This window comes from Pelobates fuscus, chromosome 1 (assembly GCF_036172605.1).
Source record: "Pelobates fuscus isolate aPelFus1 chromosome 1, aPelFus1.pri, whole genome shotgun sequence".
Classification (NCBI taxonomy): Eukaryota; Metazoa; Chordata; class Amphibia; order Anura; family Pelobatidae; genus Pelobates; species Pelobates fuscus.
In genome coordinates, this window is record NC_086317.1 from 121,961,624 (window position 1) to 121,986,684 (window position 25,061).

The window sequence follows — 25,061 nt, forward strand, 5'->3', positions numbered from 1 at the left end:
AATTTTGGCAAAACAGGAACATGTATGGGTCCAGGATCTGCACAATAGCTTTCAAACTTTGTAATTCATTAGTTATGTCAAATTATATGCAGTACCAGTTTAAAAACATGATCTTTTTATACACTTTTTCCATGGTTAAGACATATTACACCTTGTATTATTTTTTAATTTTTTTTAAGTATTAAATTGAATGATGAACGAGTATGATAAAATACGCAATAATAACATAAGCTTCTTCAGTACAAGGGAGTAGTTAAGCATGGCTCCATCATGATCTGGGGCTACAGTCACTCAAGGGATTTTATAATCAAGTATATAGTGAAAATTAACCTGTAGGTTAAGTAAATCATGACCCAGGGACTCCTCTTTAGGGCGTAACCCGCAAAGTATTAATAGACAAAAACACCTTATTAAACCACAGTGGCACATAGGTCACTTAGGTTTAGGATCTATGAAAGGTGGGTATATAATATATTGGATGTAACAAAACAAGATAATAAAAATGGTCTTTATTATCAATCAGACACGTGCTTGTGATAATACACAGATACAAATGGTATTTTACACTCCTAGCAGGGTGTCCTAAAAAGCTATATTTGATAAGCTTTCCAAGGAAATTTCTATGTCTAATGAATAGCATTGCATATCAAATCCAGTGGAGTGAGAAGAAACAGCTATCTATGGTGTAGACAACCAATAAATAAAATAAGCTGAACAAAGAAGTAGTAGCAGGAATACAGGTGGATAAAGGTAAGAAAAAGACCGAAAGGGGAGTATTCGCTAAAACCTCTCATTGTCCCTAGGTTAACACAATATCCCAGAGACACAGATACCTGCCTATCTCTCAGCACACCTAAGATATGGGTGCCAAAGAAAAAGATAGTAAACCTCTATAAGCAGAAAATAAACTTAAAGGTAATCATAAAAGAAGGAATATACAGCAGAATGAGGAGTATAGATTTGACCTAATTCAAACCCCCAGCAAACTGTCTCCTGCCTATACCTCAACAAACCTAAAATACTGTGTGCCTACCATAGGGTACATATACACTATAGGAAAAAGGAAAAGGAAAAGGAAAAAATACTGCAACCTAGGATAAACCTAGCAACACATTGGGACACCCACAAATATGTGTGCCTACACAAGCCACCAAAAAGTCAAAAAAGTTGCTAGGAACCCTGTACAACAAATAGCTACAGTCCTGCTAGGCCTAATAAACCCCACACTACCTCTGTTCACCTCACTGGTTTGCTTACATACCTAAGAAAATAGTCCACACTAAAGCGGGAGAATAAAAAATATACTACTACATACTAAATAATATAAGATTCGGCGTGTATTCAACAGGGGATACACGCCGAAACACGTGTCAGGCTGGTCTTGTGTGATTTTTTTTTGTCACTTTCTGTAGCTCTTATCTTATTTAGTATCTAGTAGTATGTTTTTGATTCTGCAGCTTTAGTATATTGATTTATATTGCATTGAGAAAGGCAGTGCTGGTATGTATTCTTACTGTGTGTGATTGACTATGGCCTGATTAATATGCTTTATCTGTTCTTACAAGCAAAGATCCCCTAAATTATATGGGAACAAAGGTTTGGGTTTTGAACTGGCTGTTAAGAGACATTTATCTAGAGTCGATAGAAACAACCTTAGTCTTCCAACCAATGATTTACAAATCTCATAAAAGAACCATGATTTACAAATAATTGGAAAAGAAACCGGTAATATACAATGTTATGGCTATAATGCACCTCACATTAAGATATAAAAGTCGTGCATTTATTTTGCCACTGTACAATGAAAATTACAAAGATTTGTTGATGTGAAATGCAAATGTAAACTTTGACCATTATAACACTCTATAACAGTGGTTCCCAACCCAGTCCTCAAGTACCCCCTACCAGTCCAGGATTTAAAATTACCCTGTTGTGTCGGAAGTGTTTAGTTTTTTTTTCTTTTCTAAAAACACCTTAGACACAACTAGGTAATCCCTAAATCCTGGACTGTTAGGGGGTACTTGATGACTGGGTTGGGAACCATTGCTCTATAAGAATCTCAGTAAAATTATACTCTCACCTGGCATGCAATCTAGTGCTGCAACTTTGGAAGACAATGACCCGGATCCTCCTTGGCAATCACATTTGCAGGATTTGCTGTGCCACTGTCAATACAGTTACATAAGAAAATCACAAGATGGCTCTGTAGACGCACCTTCATCAAAGTGTAATAGCTATTCAAGGATTATATCTAGTGGACAATGTAGCAACAGAGATCCTTGCAATTAGCTAGGCCTGTGCTTTTAGCATATAAACATAACAATTAACAGCTAAAAGTATATAGATTTTCGCAAGACCCAGCTTCACTGTAGACATTGGCTACAATTAGGATATTCTGGTTTAGCTCTTCTCAAAAGTTTACTCCTTTTCATGGTATATAGGTGGCTAGGCTGTAATAATACAATTCAAATTTGGCGTTAGATGGTTATGTACATACATTGTTATGAGAGTTAGAGACTCTTGCCTCATTCAGACCTTAAGACTCATCCAAAATATATATGACTTATCTCAGAATATATATGACTAACTCCACGTGAGGGCAGTAACATTGTTACTAGGATACTCTGTGGGTGCTACACACGTATCAAGATACTCTGATACAATATTTCTGTATTTATTCTGTGCTGTATGTTACATAAGCAATGCACCTACTAAAGTACACCCCACCCTCTCTTTATTCTTTTCATAATGGTTAGCTGTTAAATAAAAAGCACAGTAAATAGGTAAACATGTATTTTTGCTAATCAAAAGGCTTTTGCATGCTCTTACCTCATTTAGACTTAATGCTGATGAAGTGAAGGGGAAAAAAAAGAATGAAACCATAAAATTAGAGCACGAATTCAACAGTAACAAATATTTTGAGTACATTTTGTAGACAGAATTCCCAGACACTGTTGAAGGCTCATTACTTATTAAACATAATAAATACAAATGAATAGAATAAAGACAAATTATCCACTATTTCTCAAACAAAACAATAAAAAAATGTTTCTAAAAAAAATAGAAGCTATTTTTGTTAAATGTTTACTAGAACTTGTGCCATTTTTGTCCTGTTTGTTACAATATTTTTTCCAGTTATTCACAAGTCAGCATGCATTAAAGGACCACTATAGGCACCCAGACCACTTCATCTTAATAAAGTGGTCTGGGTGCCAGGTCCATCTAGGATTAACCCTTTCTGCTGTAAACATAGCAGTTTCAGAGAAACTGCTATGTTTACAAATGGGTTAATCCAGCCTCTAGTGGCTGTCTCATTGACAGCCGCTAGAGGCGCTTTTTGATTTTCACAGTGAGAAGATGCCAGCGTCCATAGGAAAGCATTGAGAATGCTTTCCTATGGACTGGCTGAATGCGCGCACGGCTCCTGCCGCTCATGCGCATTCAGCAGATGACGGGGAAAGGAGGAGGAGAGTCCCCAGCCCCGAGGGAGTCCGGTGCTGGAAAAAAGGTTACCCCTTCCTCACCCTAGAGCCCGGCGGGAGGGGGGCCCAGAGGGTGAGGGGGATCGAAGGACCCTATAGAGCCAGAAAAACAAGTATGTTTTCCTGGCACTATAGTGGTCCTTAAACCATAGTGAAAGTTTTATATATTTGATAGTTAAGTGGTGATTTATATATCTAGCAACACAGTACCGAGCATCCCTGGTTCTGTATTAAGGGAAAGCGTTGCTTCAGTAGGAGCTCAGGGAAAGTTGACTGTGCAGAAAATTGTAAGGGTATTTAATCGCTCGAACTCAGTTATAGTTACCCTCCACCTTCCCACACATTTTATAAAATGAACTACTCAATAAGCATCCCTGGTACTCCTCAACCTATTTTGCTTTATTTGGGAAGGGAGGGTCCTAGAGTTGGGTTTTCACTGGTAACTTGTTGGTTATGGAGGCCCTCAGTGGATTACAGTAAAAAATGATAAGGTAGTCCATCATCAATAAAACCCAGGAAAAGAAGATGTAATGATATTGTTCTGATATTTCAAGGGACACTATATGCACTAAAACAACTTTAGCTTAATGGAGTGGTTTTGTTTTAAAGACCATGTCCATATCTAAATGCATATCTGTGTGTATATGTATTTGTGAGTATGTTTTTCAGTACAGTGTGTGTAATACAGTGTACAGTTTCATGTACAGTGTGTGTAGTAATATGTGTGTATGTACGTGTGTTTGCATAACGGTGCCTTTATTAGTGTGTGCGAAAGTATGGGTAGTAGCAGTATGTATTAATAGAACTTTAATAACAAAATAATTTAAAGAAGCTACACTATTTCTCCTCAATGGTGGACATAATCCACAAAAACATAAAACTGATACCAACCTTAGCTTAATGAATCAGTTTTGTTTTATAGATAATGCCCATGCACTGTGCCTAAACAAGATCTTGAAGTTCCTTGGCGTGTTGGTCCTAATTTTTTTAAATTGAGGTGTGTATGCTGCTGTAATATGCTTGTTTTATAGCTTTTTATTTGTGCATTTTTGGGCTGTTAGATTGTGTATGTTCATGAGTGGTTTGTGGTATTGTGTATTATACCTATAAATGTGGGCTATCATATCCCCTCTGAGATTTAAATGTGTTAACTTTTCTTCATAACTAATATGCACCATTCCTTTTATTAATTTTTTAGCCAGCCTCTGCACTTTTTCTAGTGCCATAATATCCTTCTTTAGAACAAGTGCTTAAAATTTCACAGCACATCTAAGTGATTTATAAAAAAGACAAAATTATATTTACATCCCGAGAATTAATGCCCCTATTTATACATGATAAAACCTTTGTTTTAGCAACTGCCGTTTGACATTACATATTGTTGCCTACTTTGTATTTGTCTATAATACCTAAATCCTTCTTGTGTGTTGTTATCCCTAATTTACTATTATTTAGGGTGTAATTTGCTTGTGCGTTCTTTACCCTGAAATGCATAACGGTGTGTGACGATACGGCCACTGGCGGATCCAGGGGAAGGGCAATGGGGCAATTGCCCCCTCACCTCCCCCAAGGCTCTCCCCTGCTGGCTAATGCAGGGCTGGCACTGTCCAAGCGCCAGCCCTACAATGTGCCTTCACCGACCGGAGGGGAGATCAGAGATCTCCCTCCCCGGTCTGCAGGCAACTTGCTGGCAGCCGGCAGGGGAGGGAGAGAGGACCCGGGAGCTCAGCCTGCAGCTCCTCAGGGTCCTTCTCTCATAAGCACGGAGCGTTGCCACGGTTACCACGGCAACACTTTGGATCTTGGGAGAGTGAAATCTAGCCCTGGAGCTACGGGCTAGAGTTCACTTTCACCACTGTGACCACCAGGGATTCCCCACGGACCACCAGGGATTGAGAAATGTCCCCTCTCCTCCCTCAGTAATGGTAAGAAAGGAGGGGGGACATACATTTATTTATTTTTTTAAATTTAAAAAAGACCCCTACCCTCCTCACCACACATTCACACACTGCCCCCCCAAACACAGCCCCCCATGCACACATTGCCCTAAACACACATACACAGCCCCCATACACACACTGCCCCCCCACACACACTGCCCCCACACACACACTGCCCCCCCCCACACACACACATACACTGCCTTCCGTACACACATTGCCCCCCCACACACATACATTGCCCCCTCCCCCCCACACTCACACACACTGGCACTATTCTTAAACGGTTTGACTACTTACTCTGGGAGGGGGTACCGGCACTCCAGGCACCATAACCACTACACAGAGCTATGGTGGTTATTGTGCATGGATTATTTAATCTACAAGTGGCCCTCCCAAGATCAGGCTCTGGATCCGCCACTGCATACGGCCCTAGCGTCTGTCACCAAAGGCACAACAGAAACCTAATATTGTCAGTGGGTACTTGCGTTAACTTGCACAGCTGACTGCTAAACTAAGTGCCATCACCTAGGCTTTGAGTCGCTGTATCCATCAACATTGCAGGATACACTGGCCTGATATCTCCAGTTACTATAGGATATACTATTTAGTCCTCTGGCCATACTCTATGAGTAACTGTAAAGAAACCAAGTGTATTTAAACCTCCTTCGGTAGTTTCCTCCCGAACCGTCAGAGCCTAGTATATATAGCTCTCCGTTCGGTAGTTGAAATAGACGAAATCCATACGAAACACAAATAGCTTTACAAGATAATTCCCTTAGTAAAGCATACGAATCCCCAAACATCAGCCAAAGTCAAGAAGAAGGGTACAAAATGAACGGTCTTTAATTACCACACACCGGCTTTTATGCAAGTCCCCATGCAAGGGGACATTCCCCAGGGAGGGACAAAATATAACCAATCACATACAGTAAAAGCATAAAACACACCTAAGCACAAACATACAATTCCCTGCCCTAGCCCTGAAGATAATCAAGTCTGATAAAGTAATAACTTGATTATCTCCAGGCAGAAAAATCACTATTTTCCCCAATATCTGGAACACCCCTTTATACATGAGGTATTCCCACAAATATGTCCCCTGATAGCCCCGATCTGGGTGACCAACATATTCAAATTTCACCCAGATCGGTTCAAGGGTTCTCAGAAACTATGGAAGTCCTCTGTGACCGGTTCACCGTGGGTGGGCTGCCCAAAACAGTTCCACAAGTTTGGGTGGTTTTGCCGGTCACTTCAGAAAAGGGAGAAAAACGAATAAAAGTACTGAATGGATTCCCCTGGCTCCTAGCAGCGATTGTTCCCCTCAATCGTATGCACAACTGTACCGAATAGCGCTCTTCTAGCTAATCGGTACATATAGATCCAGCGTTCATGTGTTTGAGACCGGTGTTCGGGAAGTCGAGTGTCCGATTTTAGTTCCAGGCACTCGATGACCAAGTCCAGCTGCCTTTGTTTGTCTGAAAAAAGATGGCCGCGGTTTTCTCAGCCACGTGGCGTTCGGTAGTACGAACGCTGGCCGCACACATAGAGGGTTTAATTGACACAGGCTTTGAAGTTAAATGAGCCAGGGGGGTGGTCTTTGTTCGGTAGTTCCATCTACCGAAAGAAAAAACGAAGAAATAACCCAGTAACTACTCTATAGAGGACAATAAATCGCAATATGAATATCTCAAGAAAGAGACACAAACAGCTTCTTCTTGATGCAAACCACAGCAAATAAACTTTATTTTTCACTGCCAACAGCATATACAAACTGCACCATTATCTCAACACTTCCCGTCCCCCATCTGCAAGTCCACCTTGACAACAAAAGCACATCTAGTTTTGCCAGGCAGATATCTCAGCATCAATCTATTTTTGGTCCCAGCTGGCTCTGTCTCTTGTGCCATTTGACACATTAAAGTCCCTTTTTGTCACACTGTGCATTTTCTGACATTAAATTTAATCTGCCATTTGAGTGCCCAGTTTCCCAATCTATCTAAATTAATCTGCAGCAAAACAACATCTTGATACATTGTATTACCTTCCAGAGGCAAACACTGAAACATAGCTTTCAATGCCTATTTCAAGATCATTTATACAGGTGATACTCGAAAAATTACAACATTGTGCAAAAGTTCATTTATTTCGGTAATGCAACGTAAAAGGGGAAACTAATATATGAGATAGACGCATTACATGCAAAGCAAGATAGTTCAAGCCGTAATTTGTCATAAGTGCGATGATTATGGCTTACAGCTCATGAAAACCCCAAATCCACAATCTCAGTAAATCAGAATATTGTGAAAAGGTGCAATATTCTAGGCTCACAGTGTCCCACTCTAATCAGTTAAGTAAGTCATAACACCTGCAAAGGGTTTCTGAGCCTTTAAATGGTCTCTCAGTCTGGTTCAGTAGGAATCACAATCATGGGAAAGACTGCTGACATGACAGTTATGCAGAAAACCATCAATTGACACCCTCCATAAGGAGGGAAAGCCTCAAAAGGTAATTGCAAAGGAAGTTGGATGTTCCCAAAGTGCTGTATCAAAGCACATTAATAGAAAGTTATGTGGAAGGGAAAAGTGTGGAAGAAAAAGGTGCACAAGCAGCAGGGATGGCTGCAGCATGGAGAGGATTGTCAGGAAAAGCCCATTCAAAAGTGTTGGGGAATTTCCCAAGGACTGCCTGAGGCTGGAGTCAGTGCATCAAGAGCCACCAAACACAGACAGATCCTGGACATGGGCTTCAGATGTCGTTTTCCTCTTGTCAAGCCGCTCCTGAACAACAAACAACGTCAGAAGCGTCTTACCTGGGCAAACTTTTGCATCTCATTTGGAAACCAAGGACCCAGAGTCTGGAGGAAGAATGGAGAGGCACACATTGCAAGATGCTTGAAATCCAGTGTGAAGTTTCCACAGTCTGTGTTGATTTGGGGAGCCATGTCATCTGCTGGTTTTGGTTCACTGTGCTTAATTAAGTCCAGGGTCAATGCAGCCATCTACCAGGAGATTTTGGACCAAGAAGAGCAATGCTTGGGCTGAAAAAATTTAATTTCTTCAACCAAAAATCAATGCAAGCTACTCCGGCCATGAGGGCCGCAATGCAAGATTGCAGCGGAGAATCCAGGACTGGTAACCCTAGCTCTACCCCCGAACACCAAGAACCCAGCAAACATCTTATGTAAACCTACCTCCAACAAGCCCTCGATGATCTCTTGAGCAAACTAATATCTTCATGGAAAGCATCTGTTGCTGATATCAGGAAAGATATCCAAGACCTGGGACGGCGCACCACACACATGGAATCCAAAATGGACAAATTTGCAAATGCCCATCATGACATGGCAGACCACGTCAAAGCACCTGAACAAAAATAGAAAGTATGGAGGCAAAACTCATGGATTTAGAGGACTGAGCACACAGAAATAACCTCCGCCTCAGGGGGGTCCCTAAAACAGTGCTACCACCAGACCTGCCTCTTTATGTACAAGGCCTACTGCATGCCTATGCTCCAGAAATACTGGAAGACATGCTCCTTATAGACCAGGTCCTATTAGACCAGGTCCACAAACCTCATCACCTGCCTGACACAGTGCCATGAGATGTGCTCTTGAGGGCACATTATTTTCACATTAAGGAGCCAGCAGATATAGAACCTAGCCACCAGAAGAATATTCCACAGTAAAGATATTTGCCAACCTGTCAGCAGCCACACTCTGGAGGCACAAAATGTTTCAGCCGGTGCTCGATATCATCAAGAACAACTTTATTCGCTACAGAAGGGGATTTCCTACCAAGCTCCTCGTCACTCGTGAAGGGGGCATCAAAGTCCTGCTGCCACCTGAGGAAGGTCTATGCAAGATGAAAGAGTGGGGTCTCATGGAGCAAGAACCTGAAAACACCTTTAAACCAAGACAGAAAATTACCCCAGACTGGCAAACAGTGAAAGCCACTTCGATCAATGGATGAGCAGAACCTGCCCACAAGCTCGGACAGGCGAAAGTACACCTGCTAAAAAAATTGCTCATAATTGACAGACTATGTTGTCCCCTGTTACTATAATGTCAGAGTAAGAATAACTGTCCACTTAACGGTACTTAGTATAAATATTAGGCAGCCCCTTATGCACAGAAAGGACCCACTAGATACAAAGAGGCAAGCGAAAGTACTGCAAAAGAGTAACCCAAAGAATCCATACGGATAAAGCTTATAGTCTCCACAAATAGCCCAGTACAACCCTCACTAATGTTCCTACACATATGTATTCTCATATGCTAAGACATCAGGTTCGGGTTCGCGCAAAGCACTAATGCACAGGTGGAAGACGACCGGGAGGAGTCAACGCATTCGGCCTAACTACCTGTGAAGGTCTTCTGCTATTCTGCATGTTTGTAACCACCTGCTCTTTAGCGCATAAGTGCAGGGGAGAGGGAAATAAGCAATCAAAAAAAGGGGGGGAATTATGTTAAAGACTGGGAAGAAAACGTAAATTGATTATAGAAACGACTAACACAATGGGACTGCCTGACAAAATGTTTAACGTACATGTATTGCGCACCTATGCTCTCATCATATAACCCAACCACCTCTCTCCCCCCTCAGTAACAACATTTAACCCCACTTAGGGGTCAGGCTGAAAACACCTCTATGGTGTAAAAAGAACTCCAAGCCCTGATAAAGACTCACCATGCTGAGCCCCAAGCCACAATAGGAGATGCTGTTCTCCACTACTCCCATAGTGCGTAGCATCCGCACTACTTCTCCACGAGAGAACCTTTGTAAATACTTGTGTTTGGTACCAGTTCTCCCCCTTGTTTTTGCTTAAACCCTAACCTACGAACTTCCCGATACCTAAGAGGCACCATAGCCAATGAACAGCACCATATCTTAGGCCATCATAACAACCAGGTAAAGCTGCTTGAAGATACAACAACCACAAAACCTCCAGCTGTTCACACACCCACCTACATATGTAAATAGTGTTGCATATTGTACGCTGGGCAAATACACTGCATAAACGCATAAATGCATAAACGCGCAAAACGCAATAATGTAGACATACTATGTATTCAAGAAACACATATTGTAAACAACAGAGTACTTAAATTTGGTCTGCATGACTACCCTACACAATACCATGCAACACACACATCAAAATCTAGAGGTGAGTCCTTTCTAATTCATAAAATCGATTGCCTTTGAACTTCTACAAATAAAGAAAGATTGTCAAGAACGATTTCTAATAATGCATTGCCTATTCAATGCCCTACCTATCACCTTAGTAGGGATCTATGGTACTCATAAAACTGACCCAATCCTTGAACAACTCTATAATAATCTGCGGAGAACTCAATCACATGCTAGAATCACAAATAGACACAACAATCCCTTGCAAATCCACACAGCACACAACACTCCCAACCCAATATAAAGCACTCATTAAATTGATCACAGAATATGGACTATGATGCATGGCGAAACCTCCACCCCAATGGCGCTGATTTTATATTTTACTCATCAGTCCACAAATCCCACTCTAGAAGTGATCTAGTGCTAGTGTCAGGCACCCTGCTTCCACAAGCCATACAGTGCACGATTGGAGACATTATGGTCAGATCATGCACCGGTAACACTGACCCTACAAGATAACTTTCAATTCAGAGGCATGACCCTGTGGTGCTTAAAGGATGTGTTACTACATGATAAAGAATTTGTACAAAAATTAGAAGACGATATATCCACATACTTCACGAACAATGACACTCCAGATGTTACCCCATTGTCACTTTGGCAAGTGTACAAATCAGTTATCAGGGGCCTGGCAATTAGCAGCGCTTCCTACCTCAAACGCCAATCCCATAAAGATTATCTTGGGTTACTCAGACTACCATAAATAAGAGACATCATAAATGCCAATAATGTAAACCCCACAACTCATAGCCCGAACTAGGCAAAATCTAAATGACATACACTTAGCGAAATACATACTACAGAAGCTAAAAGTACAAAGTACACACAAGGCAACAAAGAGGGGAAATTACTAGCCAACATGTTGCAAAACAAATACGCACAATCCAAAATCCCAATCATCACGAACACAGGACAAAATATATACAAACCCCAAGGACCAAACAATACACCAACAAACTAACCCAGACATTGAGCATTGCTAACGCAGACTACACTGCCGACACTGACGCCTACACAGAAAGACATCCTAAAAGCCCCTGTAACCACTACAGAAATTCTAGACACCATAAAAACTTTACCAGCTGGGAAATCTCCTGGCCCAGACAGCTTCACAAACTCCTACTACAAAATAAATTGCACACATTCTAGCCCCAAAATTAGAAACGTTTTTTAATCATCATAGGACAGCCAATATTCTGTCTGAAAGGCTCTTGGGGCATATCTCCACTCTTCCCAAACCAGGGAAAAACTCCAGCGGATGTCAAAACCTACGACCGATATCGTTATTAAACACAGATGTCAAGATTTTATAAAAAATATACACCAATAGATTGTCCTCTATCATCCCAACCATCTTCCATGAGGACCAGGTGGGAATTGTGGGGGATAGACAGGGACCGGAGGGAACCAGGAAGCTGCTAAACCTCTTGAATCAGCGGAAGGGGGGGGCATTATGTTCTAGCCTCCCTTGATGCCGAAAAGGCATCTGACAGGCTGCACTGGCCCTTCCTGCTCTCGGTCCTTGAGAAATTTGGGTTCCCACAGCAGTTCATTTCCTTGGTCTCAATGCTGTATTCCAGCCCTGCAGCAAAAGTAGTAAACGGAGGTTTCACCTCAAAGCAATTCACAATCACCAACCAAACAAGACAGGGATGTCCCCTATCCCCACTACTTTACATCCTCAGCCTAGAACCTTATAAGAGATGCAGTTATACACGGCATCTAAGTAGGAGGAGAAAACCACAAAATCCCACTTTTTGCAGACGACATCTTTCTCACACTAGAAGAACCACACATCTCACTGCCCAATTTACATCCACTATTAAAATAATACAGCGACTGTTTCTATTACAAACTTAATGTTACTAAGACACAAGCCATGGGAATCGATATCCTGCATAAGACACTCTCCGCGATAAAAGCAGCCTTTCCCTATGATTGGGGAAAAGTCCACCTGACCTTCCTAGGTGTGGCGTTCACAAACTCTGAACGCACCCTGTTACAAACCAATTACAACAAGCTTCTCCAAGATATCAAAAACAAGTTGCAGGGGTGGAAGGGAAAATTCCTCTCACTGTCAGGTAGTATGACAGCCATCAAAACGATAATATTACAAAAATTACAATATTTATTTAGGACACTCCTAATTCGAATACCCCCCAACATACTTAAAAGATGCGCAGAATGTCATTAACACATATGTGCGGCACGGGACATGACCCAGAGTGGCAGCAACAACACTATATAAGCCTTTTTCTATGGGTGGCATGGGACTATCTAATCTAGCTGTCTACTAGCAAGCGGCTATCCCTTCAGCTGCCGCAAAACTCAGCCAACCCCCTGGATACGTATAGAGGCTAGCTACACTGGGGATCACGCACTGCCCTCTCTTGCCTGGATGCCAAAAGCCCTGCACAACGCATACCCTGGAATACTGCCTACAACGGCCCATACACTTAAACTCTGGGATAGGCACCAACAGAAGACAAACCAAACAAGAATATCTTTGGCAATGCAAATCAAGACACTTATCTCCCTGATCCCAGATTTTAATGGCAAAATATAGCAGAGACACTGTATTACCTCCTTGTACCATTTAGTTCACAAAGGCAAACTTAAAGAATACACAAAACTACAAACACAATATAATTTATCAAATGTCGCCCGATTATCATAAAGATTAACTCATGGGTTCACAAAAACTATACGCAGTGCAATAACTCTGTACATGGACAACAGCTGATGGACAAGGAAAAAATAAGGCTGAAACTAAAACCTCCCAAGAAACTCATCTCTCTCATCTCACTCAGCCAAACACAACTGCCTACCTAGCAACTCCAACTCATACATACATAAATGGGAAAAAAAGTGGAATTTACCACTTCACAAAAGAGATCAATACTCAAAGCTCACAAGCATTTAACGCTATGCAGTTCCTACGTGGAGCTCTCCAGAAAAATACTATACTGATGGTCCACACCCTACTGAAATATCTCGACCCTCTCAAATCGGACTGCTTTTGGTGATGCTGGGAACATACCGGCTCAATGCTTCATGTCTGGTGATCGTGCCAGCGCTTAACCTAGTACTGGGCGCACATTGCCAAGCTAATACACGCAAGTACGAGAATAAATTTACCAGACACACCAGAGACCTTTCTATTACTTGTACTCCCTGAAAAAATCTCCAAATATCAACTATATCTAATATATATATGTATATATATATATTGGGGCGGTGATCTTGGGGGCGGTGGTTTGTAGCCAGTGGTGGCTAATCATGGTCAGTGCTGCTATTATATATATATATATATATATATATATATATATAATAGCAGCAGTACTGACCATGATTAGCCACCACTGGCTACAAACCACCGCCCCCAAGACACAAGAATGCATAGACCAAATTAATATAACAAAACACTATGAAATCATGGCTCGAAAGGCACTTGACCCTCCAAATTTTGGATGGAAGCATGGGAGAGATGGGACTGATACATAGAATGGAACAATACCCAACACTCAAATCCTTAAGTCAACCTTAACGGCAATTGAAGGCCAACCTTCAGATCACTGACTCCAACAGCTGTGTCCATTCCACCCAAACACAAATGTACAAGGTAACTTTTTGAATGCGAAGATGAAACTATTATATATTATACACTTCTATCACTAGTAACCTGGTACCAACTAGATACACAAACTGCCCCCCACCCCAATTCCTCTTCCTTTCTGTACCCTCTTCTTGAAACCAATAAAAAGTAATACCCCCAAAAAATACCCTTTTTACATATAAGAACCACATCTGTCTTCCTCCAATCCTCTGGTACAATTCCTGAAAGAAAAGAATCTTGAAAGATTAAATGCTGTGGTTTACTTATTTCTACACTTAGTTCTTTAAGTACTCATGGGTGAATACCATCAGGCCCAGGAGCTTTTTTTACATTAACTTTCTTAGCTGCTGTAGCTTGAGTCATCAAACCATGATTTTTCTGCTGCTGCTGATGCTTGAGTCATCAAACCATGATTTTTCTGCAAGTTTTGTGCAGCAATAGTTTGCATATCTCTTGCCATATGATCCTTCTTAATATATACTGAAGAAAAATAGTCATTAACTAGCATGCCCATTTCTGATTTCAGTGTACCTACACTTTCATTTTTAGTTTTTTTTAGAATGTATGTACTTAAATATAATTTAGGGGAAGGTTTTGCTCTCTTTGGCTATCACTTTCTCATTTTCTAGTTCAACCACTCTAATTGCCTTTTGGCATGTCTTATTTGCGTCCTTATATCTTATACAGTAGCAGTGCCCAAAAGGTAGATCCCCAGATGTTTTAAAACTACAGCTTTCATGATGCTTTGTCATTCTAAAACCATTCTAAATGTATGCAAAGCAATATGGGATTTGTAGTACTACAACATCTGCCTTTTTGGCACCCCTGTTATTACTGAATGCCTCTAATTTGTCTGATGTAAATGCTTTCAATGACCTTGGTTTACTTTCCCACTAAGCCATAATGTTTCTTTTATATTTATTACCTAATGGTACATACTGAGAGATTTACCTTTATAATATTTGTTTTAGATTCCATTTAGCCTCTGTGTTTTTTCACTATAGTGTTTATGCCAGTCAATATGTTGTAAAGCTACCCTTATCTTATTGAAATTGGCCTTTTTAACATTATATATTTTAGTGTACCCTGTGTGTTTTTGCTTTTTTGAGTTTACTTCAAAATACGTCATATTGTGATCATTATTTCCCAAGTGCTCCCCTAATTGAATGTTGTCAAACGTTGATCAACATTGTTTGTGATAACAAGATCCAGACAAACATCCTTTCTAGTTTGTCCTTGTACCATGAAGGTGACATTTAAGATGTTCAAAACCCTGATTCCCCTTGCTGAACTACTAGTTCCTCTCTCCCAATTTAAGTCTGGATAGACATATAATTAAAGTACTACCCAGATTTCCCAGTTTGCTCTAACAGCTGTTCTTCCTCATCAATATTAACATTAGTTTGTCTATAACATATCCCAACCAATAACTGATTCCCTTTCTTTTGCCCCAAGCAAATATCTATCCATAAAGCTTCCACATTTCTCTTGTCACATTCCACTTGCTTAAGATTTGGCTTTAACTTATGGTTGACATACAAACATATCCCACCAGCTTTTCTATTTTTTATCCTTCCTAAATAATGAGTAGCCAATTAAGTTAACTGCCCAGTTATGTGTCTCTTCCCACCATGTTTCTGTTATGCCTATTATATCATATTGCTTACTGTATGCTATTGCCTCTAGTTTCCCCAGGTTATTTAAGTTTTTTTTGCATTAGTAAGCCTACATTAAATATTATCATTGGTTACTTTTAATTTATGGGAATTTTTATTGCTATTACATACCTCTTCTGTTCTCCCCTCCCCCTTCTCCGCCTCCTTGAGGAGAGCTAAAGCCTAACTCCATTTAGTCCTATCTCAATTTTGCAGTTTTCTGTGTCCCTGCACCCTACCTCTAGATTAATGTCTCCTCCAACCTTCTAGCCATCCTGTCCCCCAGCACAGCAGACCCTCTTCAGTTTAGGTCCAATCTATCATGTTATGAAGATTGAACCCAAGCGCAAAATCGGCCTAGTGCTCTGAAAAGCCAAAACCCTCCTTCCTACACCATGACTTTAGCCATACATTAACCTCCATAATCTCCCACTGCCTTTGTACTGTTGCGCACAGCACAGGTAATATTTCTAAAAAAATACTACCTTGGAGGTCCTTTTCTTAAATGTATTTCTTAATTCCCTGAACTCAGCAACCTTCCAATTTTCCTCTGACTTTGTCATTGGTAACAATATGGACCATGAAAGCTGAGTCATCCCCAGCCACTCCCAATCCATCCACTCTGTCTGCAGCATGCCAAACCAGAGTACCAGGGGGACAGCAAACATTTGAACAGAGAACAGGCAGAAAAATGCACCATGAATAAAAAGCATGACATTTTAAAATCCGCATACAGTTAATGCAGCATAATAATAATAATACTAATAAACTAATGAAAAACTAAAGCACAAATGTTTTCTTGAAATCTATAGTAACTATGTCCAACCTTTTGTAGAGGTTTCATTTTCATCATCAGCAGATGAAGTGTCTTCACCAGGTCGAGCACCTTGAATTACTGTCAAATAAAGGGCATTGTATTATATTAAAACAATTTATTACATTTTCATGTTTTCCTATAAGGCATTCTTTTAACAGCTTGCAACAATTAACCATGCTTAATACCTTCACAACTGGGTCTGTATGTGGTATAGAGATGTTGGGTACAATTCAATGCTTGCCATATTTGTCATGTAGTCTCCAAAATGTATTGCAATAATAGACATATCAGGCATTTTCACAAATGCGACTGAGTAAATATATTTCAAGTAAGTTTTCTTTAGTTGCATTAGTTGGGTAAAAGTTGTTATGAGCAAAATCTTGAAAGGGAAGGTCTCAGTCTCATGCTTTCAGTTAGACTCGTAAGTGCTCACTCATTCCCATTTGTTTTGTAGGATTCAGTAAGTGCCAGAGGTGTAACAATATGAGGGAGATTTATCAAAGTAATCTGAAAACATTTTGTTTTGGTCTCGAATGTGTTCAGATTTATTATATTGATCTAAAAAGATTCTGCTTTTCTCTGCCTAAATTACACAATTTTTTGCAGATAAGTCAGATTCAAATTTAGAGTGGTGGAAAAATAAGAGAATTGAAATGGAACACTTTTTCTGGCAGTGATGTGATGGAAAGATTGAAAATAAACATAGTTACATAGTTACATAGCTGAAAAGAGACTTGCATTCCTCACATATGTTTTTGCTGTTGATCCAAAAGAAGGTAAAAAAATCTAGTCTGAAGCGCTTCCAATTTTGCAACAAACTAGGAAAAAATTCATTCTTGACCCCAAAATAGCAGCAAGATGTCTCCTTGGATCAAGCAGCTATTACCCCACTAATTATAAATTATATCCCCGTTATGTTATGTTTTTGCAAGTATTTATCCAATTGCAGTTTAAACATCTGTAATGACTCTGACAAAACCACCTCTTCAGGCAGAGAATTCCATATCCATATTGCTCTTACTGTAAAAAAACTTTTCTTTGCCTTAGATGAAATCTCCTTTCTTCCAGCCTTAAAGGACCACTCTAGTGCCAGGAAAACATACTCGTTTTCCTGGCACTAGAGTACCCTGAGGGTGCCCCCACCCTCAGGGACCCCCTCCCGCCGGGCTCTGGAGAGAGGAAGGGGTTAAACTTACCTCTTTTTCCAGCGCCGGGTGGGGAGCTTTCCTCCTCCTCTCCATCTTGATCGCGACATCATCGGCTGAATGCGCATGCGCGGCAGGAGCCGCGCTCGCATTCAGCCGGTCGCATAGGAAAGCATTTACAATGCTTTCCTATGGACGCTTGCGTGCTCTCACTGTGATTTTCACAGTGAGAAGCACGCAAGCGCCTCTAGCGGCTGTCAATGAGACAGCCACTAGAGGATTTGGAGGCTGGATTAACCCTCATTATAAACATAGCAGTTTCTCTGAAACTGCTATGTTTATTAAAAAAAGGGTTAATCCTAGAGGTACCTGGCACCCAGACCACTTCATTAAGCTGAAGTCGTCTGGGTGCCTAGAGTGGTCCTTTAATGTGTGACCTTGTGTCCTATGTATAGCCCTGTTTATGAATAGATTTCCAGATAAAGGTTTGTACTGGCCCCGAATATATTTGTATAATGTTATTATATCCCCTCTCAGATGCCATTTTTGCAAACTAAACAGATTTAATTTTTTTAACCTTTCTTCATAACTAAAATGCTCCATTCCTTTTATCAATTTTGTAGCACGTCTCTTCACTTTTTCTAGTGCCATGATATCTTTCTTTAGAACAGATGCCCAAAATTGCACAGCATATTCAAGGTGTGGTCTTACCAGCGATTTATAAAGAGGCAAAATTATATTTTTATCCTGAGAGTTTATGCCCTTATTTATACATGACAAAACCTTACTGGCCTTAGCAACTGCAGATTGACATTGCATATTGCTGCCTAATTTGTTGTCTATAACAATTCCCAAATCCTTCTCGTGTGTGGTTATCCCTAGTTCGCTACCCTTTAGGGTGTAAATTGCTTGTGCATTCTTAACCCCAAAGTGCATAACTTTGCATTTCTCCACGTTAAATTTCCTCTGTCATTTTAGTGCCCAGTCCCCCAATCTATCCAAATCCCTCTACAGCAAAGCAATATCCTGCTCACATTTTATTACTTTACAAAGTTTTGTGTCATCTGCAAACACTGATACATGGCTTTCAATGCCTATTTCAAGATCATTTATAAATATGTTAAATAGAAGTGGTCCCAAAACAGAACCCTGAGGGACACCACTTACCACTTTTGTCCAGCCTGCAAATTTACCATTAATGACAACTCGTTGTACTCTATCCTTAACCCCTTAAGGACACATGACATGTCTGACACGTCATGATTCCATTTTATTCCAGAAGTTTGGTCCTTAAGGGGTTAAGCCAATGTTCTACCCAAGAACAAGAATATTCATCTAGACCAATTTCTTTTAGTTTGAAGACTAACCTATTGTGAGGAACCGTATCAAATGCCTTGGCAAAATCCAAGTAGATCACATCCACTGCAACACCCTGATCTATACTTCTACTTACTTCTTCGTAGAATGCAATTAGGTTAGTTTGACATGACCTATGTTTCAGAAAACCATGCTGATTATTGCTAATAACAAAGTTCTTCCCAATGAATTCCTGAATATTACCCCTTAATAGCCCTTCAAATATTTCCCCAGTTACAGAAGTTAAGCTCACAGGTCTATAATTTCCAGGCAAGGCTTTTGAACCCTTTTTAAATATAGGAACAACATCTGCCTTCCGGTACAATACCTGAAACAAAAGAATCTTGAAAAATTAAATACAGAGGTTCACTTATTTCCCCACTTAGCTCCTTAACCCCTTAAGGACCAAACTTCTGGAATAAAAGGGAATCATGACATGTCAAATATGTCATGTGTCCTTAAGGGGTTAAAGGACCACTGTAGTGCCAGGAAAACATACTTGTTTACCTGGCACTATAGTGCCCTGAGGGTGCCCCCACCCTCAGGGTCCCCCCTCCCGCCGGGCTCTAGGGGGTGGAAGGGGTTAAACTTACCCTCTCCTCCTCCTCTCCTCCTCCATATCAACGTCATCGGCTGAATGCGCATGCGCGGCAGGAGCCGCGTGCACATTCAGCCAGTCCATAGGAAAGCATTCTCAATGCTTTCCTATGGACACTGGCGTCTTCTCACTGTGAAAATCACAGTGAGAAGCGCGGAAGCGCCTCTAGCGGCTGTCAATGAGACAGCCACTAGAGGCTGGATTAACCCTATTATACACATAGCAGTTTCTCTGAAACTGCTATGCTTATAGAAGAAAGGGTTAATCCTAGTTGGACCTGGCACCCAGACCACTTCATTAAGCTGAAGTGGTCTGGGTGCCTATAGTGGTCCTTTAAGTACTCGTGGGCGAAAACCGTCAGGCCCCGGAGCTTTATTTACATACATTTTCTTTAATAGCTGTAGCACCTTGTCTTGAGTTATCCAATCACAAGTTATCTGCAAGTTTTTTGCAGCAATCATTTGCATATCTCTTGCCATAGGATCCTCATTAATATATACTGAAGAAAAATAGTTATTTAAAATTTCTGCTTTTTCCTTCATTAGCTAAAAAAAAAAACGGTTTTCATTTGCCAATCTTGGCAGCCTCCATCAATCTGAGATGTGCAGCAGACTGGAGCATTCAGAGAGATCTGCTCATATGTAAGAGACGCAGACTCTGTTTCCAGTGACTCCACTGTCACAAATGATAACCAGAGTGTCCTGTAGTGATCAAATTCCTCATAGTGTGGTAACCCAGTTGGTTCTACATACTGCGGTATACTAGCAAACATGCCTGTGTGCCAATCAGTCCACGTGAGCCTTGAGGTTGGGTTTTTTTTTAACCAAAGCACAAATGGCCCTGCACAAAAGATATACAAATAGGAGACAAGGACACCACAGCAGATAAATACTTCAAACAGAAAAGTCAGAGAGACCTAAAGAAGCCATAGATATGTTCTAAAAAGAAGGCACACACAGAAAATTTGTTTTGAAAATATAAGGTATGTTTTAGCAATAGTAGCAAAATAAAATGTGCCCAACAATGTATAGTCCTATTCCACACAGGGCCAAATGCATTATTGTATACTTATATGTCAGATCAGGATAACAATACTAACAAAAAACAGAAGAAAAACAAACAAACCTTGATTGAAATACAACTAATTCAGTGATTTAAATTGCAAAAATAGCGATACAATTCACAGAAATCAGTGTTAACCTCACATTAAATGGTTTTAATTAAATGAAGTTGTATAATTGTTAATATATTCTTTTGTATTAAAAGAACACTGTATAAATAAGTTAATTTTAGTATGTGGTTTCAGGCAGATGAAGCTGTCTTGGATTAACCTTTAAAGTCTTTCTAATGCCTTAGTACCTCTATTATATAATTTGCTTGTTAGTCCATCAAATATATATCAGATCTTATTTAAACTTCTTTTATATTTATAAACCCTTTCCTTAATAGATTAATCTTATAAGTAGATACTAACACAGACAAATGCGCATTTACACAGTCTAGCGAGGAAAGTAGCAAGAAAAAAAAAGGAAAGGGAAGAAAATAAAACGACCGAAAAAAGGAACATGCTCAGGGCCCAAAGATGAAAACAATACACTAATCCTCAGTTGTTCCCTAATTGTGTTCCCCATTTCCTCCATCGTTCTCTTCTAGGGTTAAAATAATTATCCTGTCTTAGGATACCTATCTCCATTTTACAATTATTTAAGACTTGCTGCTTAATCATATCCCAAGAGGGCATGTCTGAAAGGTTCCGGTATCTAGCTATTGCTGCTTTAGTTTCTACGAGGATATGCATCACCAGATCTTTTTCACATATAGAGATCGTAGGCCAACCAATATGTAGTACCATCGACCCACACATGAGGTCTAGGTTTACATCTATTTGATATTTGCAGAATTTCGCTACTTGCTTCCAGAGTTGGCTTATTTTCGGGCACTACCACCATAAATGGACATAGTCTGCCCTGGCAGAGCCGCTTCTCTAACATATATGTTGCTTGAAGGGGTACATTTTGTCTAGTTTAGTAGGGACATAGTGCCATCTATTTACAATCTTATAGTGGTTGTCTGCTAGATTAAAGAAGTGAATGGCCTTGGCTACTGCATTATTAGTTCTTAGTATTATTGACATGAGAAATAAGACAAGATCACATGGTTGCATATGTATGTAGATATGCTATTCATTTATCCATTTTAAAAAGCAGAAAATGAGAATACACCACTGGGTTACACCCCCCTGACTTTTCAAGCAGATACAATGTCCTGTTACTTCCTGGTTTGGTTAGCTTATTTTTTTTTTTACTGAATTCAAGATGCAGCAATTCCCCAGAGCACCTGACTTCTTATTGAGCTTCATTGGTCAGTCTGTGATTTGACAGCACAGAACGTCTGATCGGAATTAGAAGAGAAGGGCTTACAAAGGCAGCAGACAAGAGATCTGCAGTTTTTGCAAGTTGATTTTAGATATAACTCCAACAAAACAATGCATTATTAAATGCATGCAAGTTTTCAATTGGGGTATATCTACTAAACAGTGACTTTTATTTTGTTTGTATTTGGGCAGTGGCGTGTCCCTTTAACGTTATTTACTCATCTCCAATTTATAATGAATGTGTATTTGTGGGAAAACTAAAATAATAATTTGGAAATCCACACATCTATGTTAGAACTGGGCACCTCCGTCTTAGCTCTCTATCACACAAAAGCTCTGTCCATGTCACTCAGCACAGAGAGAGAATGCAGACAAGAGGACAATTAAAATAATGATGCTAATTTGCCTTCTCATTTCTAATATTTGCCTTTGTTTTCCTGGTCTGAAATAGGTGGTTTATCATGTAATTTGATACATCTTTAATATATAGATTGAAAAGAAAAAATAAGCATCTCATAAAAAAGGGTAACACAATTTCCAGGTGGTTTTCAATGTTATATTTAATGGTGTAAATTCCAAATAATTGAGAGCTCCCCTTTAAAGTGCTGTGTTAGACATCAAAAGAGGTTAGAGGATTTGTTTGGACGGAATATACTGCCTTATTTAATGAGGAATTAAAGAATGATGGAATATACTTTTTGAATAAATAATATTTATATAATTACATTATGGTGTTCATCTTACCAGAGGTAGCAATTCTAACACACAAATGCTCTAAAATACAAAACTACATTTCTATATCATTTGCATTATTCGATGTTAATTGAAAGAGGGATGTAAACACAACAATTGTAATCCTTTTTAAGATGATTAGCTTTTGTGTACTGGCTGACCAGATATATTTAACGTGGAATCACATGTTATCTCTGTCATACCAGTGTCATACAAAGACACAGTGATCTATTACAGATTATTTGCAGGTTAGTTAAATATAAACAGGTAAATAATACGTCTAGGTAGAAAATCATCACAAAATTACCCACGATTTTTATTATGTATCTAAACAAAACTCATACATGCAACTATTAATATTTTTATTATTACATATTTTTTCCTTTTTTATCACACACACAATATATAATAAAAGAGTACCTTACCTTTTAGCCAGATCAATGCAGTCAGTACAGCACTTCTCCCTGAGAACTGCATGTCTAGTTGCCTTTATCTATGAAGAATATACTAAGGATTAGACTTGTTCATGTTGGTGAGATTGCTGTAAGCTTTTACATATAAGCTCCTTAAATGTACATTATTAGTTTCCGTTAAGGTCATCAAATGATTGAATACATTACTCAATGACTGAGCTTACAACAAATAAGAACAACAAAAAAAAAAGATTGTGGCTGCACCCTTGGAGTGTAAATCCCACCAATATTTTTAAACTTAGTGAGCAGCAGTTGTCTGGTTATGAGCAATGTGCATGTCAGTGAAAATGTGTATATGTCTGTCGGTGTTTGTGCATTGCATTCCACAGCAGATGGAAAGTGTTTGCCCCTCCAGCTTCTGTGGAGCAAAGCATCAATAATACAATAAACATTTAATATAAAATATAGTCATCAGTAAAGATTTTGTTAGTAAATAAAAAAGAAAGTGAATTCCTAAACCATAACCTTTGTTACAAATAGATAAAGATCCAAAAATTAAAAACACTTCACCTGTATACAAAATGTCCAAATCTCTAAAAATAAAAATAAAAATCACTCCTGTAAAGATAAATAACCCATTGCTAACAAAAAATATATGTATTATAATGTATAACCAAGCTCATTGATAGAATGTTATTTTTATGCTTCTTAATTTTCCACATGTTAGTGAATAAGCCCCTAGACCAGTGATGGCGAACCTATGGCACGCCGAGCCATCTCTGTGGGCATGCGGCCATAGGTCGCTGGGGTAGGGGGCTGCTGGCGCCGGTCGGCAGCAATACAGGGTAGGCTGCTTTCATGTCGGGAGGACCTGGAGGCAGGGGGAGGGATCTGGGAAGCAGTTCTTCTGTCCTCCCACGAGCAGGCTGTGTGGAGCGTTGCCGTGCATTCCCAACATAGAATTATCAGGCACATGCATACCACCACCTGACCACCAGGGTTGGCTGTGCCCCCCCTCCTTCACCAAAGGTAAGAAGGGAGTGGGGATAAAGATTGTATGTATCTTTACCAACCCCCCACACAAACACACAGCGCCACTACCCCCCCCCCCCACACACAGCACCCCTACCCCCCCCACACACAGCACCCTTACCCACACAAAACAACTCCCCCTACACACAGCACCCATGAGACATACACACAGCACTCCACACACACTCCGCACCGCTGAAGGCAGTATGTGTGTGTATTCAGCAGTCTGTATGTATTCAGTAGTCTGTGTGTATGTGTATTCAGCAGTCTGTGTGTGTGTGTGTTTGTGTGTATATATTCAGTAGTCTGTGTGTACTTGGCATTCTGTGTGTGTGTGTGTGTGTGTGTATATATATATATACTTAGAATTCTGTGTGTATTCAGCAGTCTGTGTGTGTGCATGTATTCAGCAGTCTGTGTATGTATTGTATGTTTGTACTACATTTGTTGGAGATACTAATAAATATAAGCTTAATTTTATCTATTTATATAATTATTTAAAATTTGTATCATTGAACTCTGTTGTGTTCTTCTTTTAAAACAAAAGACAAAAGTTTGGACAACTGTACGAGTTGTTTTTTCTAAACTTAAACCTCAGTATTCAGGTTTAATTGCCGTGTTGCCACTTTGAGGAGAAGAAAGTTGACATTTATTGCGGTTTGGGCACTTGGGCTCATAAAGATTCGCCATCACGGCCCTAGACTAAAAA

At 39.9% G+C, this 25,061-nt stretch overlaps 1 protein-coding gene across 1 annotated transcript in view; it reads right to left on the reverse strand.

The window, feature by feature from the left end:
- Positions 1-23,422, reverse strand: part of RS1 (retinoschisin 1) — a 43,892-nt gene extending 20,470 nt beyond the window's left edge. Inside the window, exons 1-4 of the mRNA XM_063444296.1 lie at positions 23,333-23,422; positions 16,712-16,780; positions 2,830-2,846; positions 2,081-2,165 (exon numbers count right to left, since the gene is read on the reverse strand). Coding sequence (XP_063300366.1) covers positions 2,081-2,165; positions 2,830-2,846; positions 16,712-16,780; positions 23,333-23,384 — 223 coding nt within the window. The 5' untranslated portion in view covers positions 23,385-23,422. The remainder of the gene's footprint in view (positions 1-2,080; positions 2,166-2,829; positions 2,847-16,711; positions 16,781-23,332) is intronic.
- Between the last annotated feature and the right edge of the window lie 1,639 nt (positions 23,423-25,061).